Below are 7,125 nucleotides of genomic sequence, written 5' to 3' on the forward strand. Positions count from 1 at the left end.
ATGGAACTATTGCAATGGGTCAGCCTATTCTCTGGGGGCATAGGGAGCTTAAAATCATAGGGACAGTATCTTGTCTTGCACTGGTGAAGATGGATATGCTTACAGATCTCAGCCAGGAAGTCTCTAATGGCACGAACAAATACAGTTTGAAAACAATATGCATTCTCTCTGACAAGCCCTGCATATATGCTAGCTTTAGACTGCTGAGATCAAGCAGCCTGAAGTATATGGAATGTTGGTCAGCACATTTCACATAAGCTGAAATATTCAGCAGTGCAATCTGCAAGGATCATAAATAGGAATATTAAATTCTTGAAGAGCAGATACAGGAAAATATTTTTCTTATGAAAATCATAAACAAATGTAGTCCTTTACAAATCCCAACATCTTCTGAAACTGTTCTCTGAGCAGAAACATCTGTCTTTTGTACAATACCAAGGCTCTTTTAATACAACATAACCTCTGATTTTCTTCCTCCCTTAATTTGCTTTTAGTTTTGTCAGCTCTGCCAAGGGCCTGTCCTGAAACTGCTGGTTTCCAGCCATACTCTGTGGTCATAGTGGGATGTTGAAATGTGGATGACTGTGGTGGTTTGACTCTGGCTGGAGGTCAGATGCCCACCAAAGTCACTCTATCACTCCCTTTTTCAGCTGGACAGGGGAGAAAATACATATTGGGAGGCTTAGGAGGCAGGGTAAGAACAGGGAGAGATCACCCCATGATCAATGTCATGGGCAAAACAGACTCAACACAGAAGAAAGGAAAGAAAACTCTCTCATTTATTACACTATACCACACACCCAGTGACACCAGAGTTGGCTTGTGAGAAGTGCAAGCAGGTCTTCAAGCAGCTCCCCCCACCCCTCCCTTCTTAGCAGACTCATGATTTCACTCCCTTCTTCCCCCCTCACTGTGGCATGGGGCAGGGGGACAGGGAAGGGGGGGACGGGGGTTTCCATCAGTTCCTCAGGAGTTGTTTTGCTTCTTAGCTGGGGCGGGGGGGGGGGGGGGGGGGGGGCATTCCTCACACTCTTCCCCTGCGCCAGTGTGGAGTCCCACCCATGGGAGAAAGTACTTAAGGAACTTCTCCATTGTGAGTCCTTTCCCACAGGGCTTCACCTCTTCACCAGCTGCCCCAGCGTGGGTCACTGCTGTGGGGTGCAGTCACAAATAGAATGTCTCTCAGTCTCTCTGGCCCAGACAGCTCCAGCCTGATCATCCACGGAGTCACAAGCCTCCAGAAAGTACCTGCTGTATTCAAAAGGTGTGGCAGACCAAAGGATTTGGTGGAGGAAGAATGCAGTTGGTGGTTGTCCTCAAGAGTTTAAATTTTTATGGAAGGAGACTAGTGTTCAATGGATTGCTCCTGAATTATCACTACCACCAGATCAAACAGCAGATAAAAAACTCTGCTTCAGGACCAAGAGTACTTTGGATAATTAGGGTTGTACAGTCTTTAGAATGAATGCCTAAGTCTCAGGGTCTCCCTTGTTCCCCTATCCCCTTGCCAGAACATGCTGTGGAGAATAATCAGTCCCGTGAGTCTCACTGATTTCTGATTCTCTGTCCCCATTTCAGCTGAGATAATTTTCTTCATAGCAGTTAGTATCAGCTGTGGTTTGGATTTATGCTGGAAATGGCATTGAAACGTCAGAGATGTTTTTGTTATACAGGGTTGTTTTAGTTGTTGCTGAGGAGGCCTTTTCTGCTTCTCACACCACAGACAGTGGAATGGCGAGGGTGCACAAGAAGTTGGGAGGTATGACATCATATGATCTGGCATGTCCCTTTGGTTACTTAGGGTCAGTTGTCACAGTTGTGTCCCCTCCCAACTTGAGTGCAAATGAAGAGACACTTTCTCTGGAGTGGTTACCTTAATTCTTTTTTTTTTTTTTTTTATTTGTGGGTCCCTAGCAAATTTTCAGTAGGAAATCTGGCTCTCCATACACCAAATCTCAGTTGCCTGGTAATAGTTTTCCTTTTCTAATCCTAAAATATGCTGAAGTCCCAGAGCTAAAGCTGTTGCTGTAGAGTATTCCACTGTGAACAGTGTCACAATCTCAGTGATTCTTCAGTTCACTGAAGTGGAGAAAAGAAATCCCTCTCTGAAACAGGCCGAAAGCTGTTGTTTTCACCTCTCACTGGTTATGAAAAGGTCTCTCCTTCTCAGAGCTATCCCCACTTTGACTGTTGCCCTGCAGAGAGGGGATGCAACAGAAGGAACTAAAGGGCTGGAGTCCCCTTCTGCTTCCTAAGAGAGGTGGTGGCCCTTCACCAGTGATGAAATTAAGAGCTCCTCTGGGACTGGACTGGGGCAACAATCCTAAAGTACAGAGTAACCTGATAGAAGACCCGTGTATTACTTTTCAGAGGCAATGGGAGACGGGGCTGCACCTGGGAACTACTGAACTCCAGAACAGCTTAAATATTTCTGGTGGTGGTTGGGGTTAAAGTCTGAGGCACTGGGACTGCGTATATTGTATAGGAAGTTTTACCAAAGTAGCTTTGGTAAATAGATGGGTAAGAAGAAATAGCTAGCATCCATCCTGAATGGTTGCCACCACCATTACATGTGGTGTGGCAAAGGTGATGGATGGGGTTTGTAGGACAAAATCATGGAACCCCAGCCCTCCCGGACTGCTTTTTTTTTCTTCTATTAAACCTAACAGCCTCACATTGTATTTATATGTAAAATTTTATATATTATATATAATATATATTTAAATATAAAGTGTTCGCAGAGGTAAGGACTGAGATTTAAAAACCAAGCAGTTTTCTTGCCCGTGGGTGGAAGCCTTCAGCGAGACCACTGGCAGTCGCCTAGTTGCGTGGTCAGGGCTCTGACACGCCTCGGGTGTCGGGAGTCGTGTCAGAGGATGTTGCCCTCCCCCGCCCACCCACCGTGGCCGCTGTTCTGCAGCCTTGCGAGAGTAGCCGCAGCTGGGACAACAGTGTCACCTGCTGGTAAGCGAAACGGCCGCTGCTGGCACTGCACGTCGCGGGATGCTTGTATGTGCTCTGTGAGAACACCGCTTCCCACCTTTACATTAAGGGTGAGAGGGCGGTGGTGTCAGGAATAGGTTCAGAGTTGGCAGCACTTCTTTCATTTTCTGTGTTACTTGCACACTAGAGGTTTTTCCGAGGTTTGCTTAACCGTGTGGCTTTGGTGCTACAGCTTTTTACGTTGCCTATTTTAATTCAGTGTTAAAGTCGAGGCTGATACTGAGCCCTGTTTCGTTCTGCATTGACTGTTGGTTAAGAACATGTTAAGGCCTAGTATGGGTATCGCCTGCTTATCTTAAAGCCTTCCCTTAAATGTCTGTGGATCTCTTTATATGTGTAACACGTGTATGTATGTATTTCACAAGGGTGTCCAAATGAGTCACGAAGTGGAAGAAAATATCAAGAAGAGCAATTCTGTTGAGGAAACATCTGCACAAGGAAGTGTTTCTTCTGATAAGGACTGCTTAGTAACACCAAAGCAACTGGTATGGCTTCTCCAGTACCATTTTATTACCAAGATACTTAAAATTCCTTTATATTTCTTACATAAAACAAAAAAATAAACACCTGGAGCTAGTAGGGAAATACCAGTAATAACAATGCTGAAATAAGTCAGCTTTGCAGTTGGCTTTGCAGTTTATTGGGCTAAGAGTACTTCTCAGCTGAAATGCAATAGGAAGGAGGGAAATAGCAGAGTACTCTTAAAAGGAGGATTATCTCCATAGCTTATTACTTATTTCCAACTTGAAATTGCATAATTTATGGTTATTGACAATGATGATGCCGAAATATATTTTCTGCATTGGGGAACTGCCCCAGGTCCAAAAGCAGAAGTGTCTGAATATTGTAGATGCATGAGATTGCTCTAAGATTTTTCAGAAGGATGCAACTGAAGATGCACAGCATCAATCACCTTTTAGGTACGTGCCCTCAAGTGCAATGATATTTCTAAATCACTGTATTAGCAGATGGAACTGAATTGCCACTGCTTTACCCATGAGAAGCAGCAAAGGCACGTGTTTGTGAAAAACCACTCTGAGAGGAACGACACTCTCCAGGGAAGCTGAGCAGTGGCATGTCAGCTCTATTTACTTAATAGGAGAAAAAACAAATTTGTATGCAGGGTTGTACTTTTGCATCATGAATGACAAGTGTATGTTGAGTGCCCACAGTAATTGTCCAAAGTGGAATTGTTTGATGCAATAATAGAATCACAGAATGGTTTGGGTTCAAAGGGACAGCTAGTTCAGCAGGAACACCCTCCACTAGCCGAGGCTGCCCAGAGCCCCATCCAACCTGTCCTTGAACACTGCCAGGGAGGTAGCAGCCACAGCTTCTCTGGGCAGCCTGTGCCAGGGACTCACCACCCTCACAGGAAAGAATTTCTAACTAAAATCTAATCTAAATCTCCCCTCCTTCATCTTAAGGCCATTACCCTTTGTCCTGTCACTCCATACCTTTGTAAACAGTTTCTCTCCAGCTTTCAGGCCCCTTCAGGTACTGTAAGGCTGCTGTAAGACCTCTGCAGAGCCTTATCTTCTCCAGGCTGAACCAGACCAACTAGCTTAGCCTGTCCTTGTAGGAGAGTTGCTCCAGCCCTCAGATCATCACTGTGGCCCTCCTCTGGACTTGCTCCAACAGCTCCATGTCTTGTACTGAGGATCCCAGAGCTGGATGAAGTACTCCAGGTGGCATCTCACGAGAGTGGAGTCGTGGGGGAGAATCACCTCCCTCAATCTGATGGTCACATTTCTTTTGATGCAGCCCAGGATATGGTTGGCTTTTTGGGCTACAAGCATGTATTGCCAGCTCATGCTGAGCTTGTCAACCACCAACACCAAGGCCTTTTCCTCAGGGCTGCTCTCAATCCACTTTCCACCCAGCCTGTAGTTGTGCTTGGAAATTCCCTGGCCCATGTGCAGGACCTTACACTTGGCCTTGTTGAATTCATGTGGCTTGCATAGGACCACCTCTCAAGCCTGTCAAGGTCCTTCTGGGTGGCATACCTTCCCTTCAGAATGTTGGAGAGTGAACTCAATCCCACTGCCCATGCTGCTGATGAAGATGGGAAGCAGTCCATGCTTGTGTTGACTGTAGATATGATTGTCAGCATACATGGGCTATGTGGAATAGCAATGCACAGAGCTAATGCTGTAACCTCCAAAACTATTAAGCAATTTTTGGCAATCACAAATTCCATAAAATAGAAAAGAAAATGCTCTCTTATTTCTCAAAAACTGTGTTCAGTTTATTTTCTTTATTTTTCTCTGTCCTTTTTTCATACTCCTCAGTTGTACAAATGCTTTATGCACTAGTTGCTCCTCCATACCCCTCTCTTGTCCACGGATTATTTGGATAAAGACAGGTTCTAGGCATCTGAGGGGACAGTGAAGTTAAGGGGTGAGTCCAGTTGAGATGCTTATAATCATAGTACTTGTTGTTACATTATGGATGAAGTTGAAGATTAAAAAATATGTGATTCTGCCTCCCCCAAGACAACTTTGAAACTCCATGCCACTGTTCCAGAGTCATGGTTGTTCCCTCTCCTGTCAGGACGCACAGTTGGTCCTGTAATGACTGGTAATGTCATAGTAATTACTGTTAAAGGAATATTCAATTAATAGTATATAAGCAAATATTTTAAACAATATGATCTTCATCTAAGTGAAGTTTTGCTTAATTTTCTTACCTGTGTTGTTTTAAGTTATCAAGAGTATTCATTTTAATGTAATTTGAAAGACAGTGAGGACACTTGGCAGCTAATAAATATTTGGTTTAGTTGTACTAATTATAAACTTTGTTGTTTATCTATAGCAACAACTTGAGAAACAGTTAAAAAGCTTGGCCTTTCAAAATCCAGGACCTCAGGTAGCTGACTTCAATCCTAAAACTAGAGAGCAGAAAAAGAAAGCACGCATGTCACAGATGCAACAAGATTCTTCTACTAAGCCCAAGTAAGATGCGCTAATTTATTACACATTTTACTCTAAAAAAATTGGTATACTATTTACTAGATATAAATTAAATGAGTTAAAACATTGGAGTTTTGCAGAAACATTTCATATTAAACATGAAAGCTGTGCTGGGAAAAAAATTTTTTGTTTCTGTGTGACTTAAGAGAATTTTTCTTTACTTTGGCACACTTTCACTTTTAATAACAGTGGCTGTTACAATTAGGAGATAATGCTGGTATTTCTTTAAGCTGTGAGATTATTAAAGAGGAAATATTTTTCCTAGAAAGGTGTTTTCCACTTTCATTTGTTTTAGTATTCAAACACTTTGAAGCATTCTCTGAGAATCACTTTTTCTTCTCTTTTGCAGAATTAAGGCGAAATATGACAAACACGGCAGGCTGCTTTGTAATAACATCGATTTGTGTGATTGCCTGGAAAAGAATTGCCTGGGTTGCTTCTATCCTTGCCCCAAATGCAATTCAAACAAATGTGGACCAGAGTGTCGCTGCAATAGAAGATGGGTTTATGATACAGTTGAGTCTGAAACTGGGGATATGGTCAATACGTTCCCCTTTCATATCCCTGACTGACTTTTCTGGATAGCTTTTACACCTGAGAAAAGTTCTTTCATCACATTACATTAAATTAAGTTTTGGCTTTGTGAATTGTCTCTAGTGAAGTTCCTGTCAGTGCTACTTGTGCTTCTTTATTGCTGCCTAGCTGGCAGACTTCAACCTTCCCCATTAAGTATGTATTTCATTCTTCCTTGCGGGCACCTGGCTGGCTGATCAAGCCATAGTGACATCTCTCTGCAGCCCTGCTTGCAAAGCAGCCCATGGGAAAGCTTTGCTTCTTGCTGTACATTGAGACAAAGTAAATGACTGGTAGGGAACTACAGTATGAGAACAAGAAACTGTAAGAAGAGCTCTTTGTACTTAGAAATTCCACGATGGTGATAGAAACCTGATACTGTCTAGATGGCCTTCACTCCCACACCCCTTGTCTGATTCCTAGCTATGTGTGAAGCAATTCCAAAACCTCCCTTTGAAGGTATAAAAACAGTATATGTCTTGAATAAAGCAATCTGATTGCTTTTAACCATATTGGTATGCATTCATTTCCTAGCACCTCTCTGCACTTCCAAAGACCCTGGAATATAAACACTTTC

General features: G+C 43.1%; 1 protein-coding gene across 1 annotated transcript; it reads left to right on the forward strand.

The window, feature by feature from the left end:
- Window positions 1-3,377: 3,377 nt before the first annotated feature.
- Window positions 3,378-6,547, forward strand: ARL14EPL (ARF like GTPase 14 effector protein like; the record flags this gene model as incomplete). The annotated part of the gene is made up of 3 exons (XM_084278379.1): window positions 3,378-3,488; window positions 5,818-5,957; window positions 6,325-6,547. 3 exons carry the CDS (start codon window positions 3,378-3,380, stop codon window positions 6,545-6,547), a joined length of 474 nt encoding a protein of 157 aa, XP_084134505.1.
- Between the last annotated feature and the right edge of the window lie 578 nt (window positions 6,548-7,125).

This window comes from Gallinula chloropus (genome assembly GCF_964237585.1).
Source record: "Gallinula chloropus genome assembly, chromosome: Z".
Lineage (NCBI taxonomy): Eukaryota > Metazoa > Chordata > Aves > Gruiformes > Rallidae > Gallinula > Gallinula chloropus.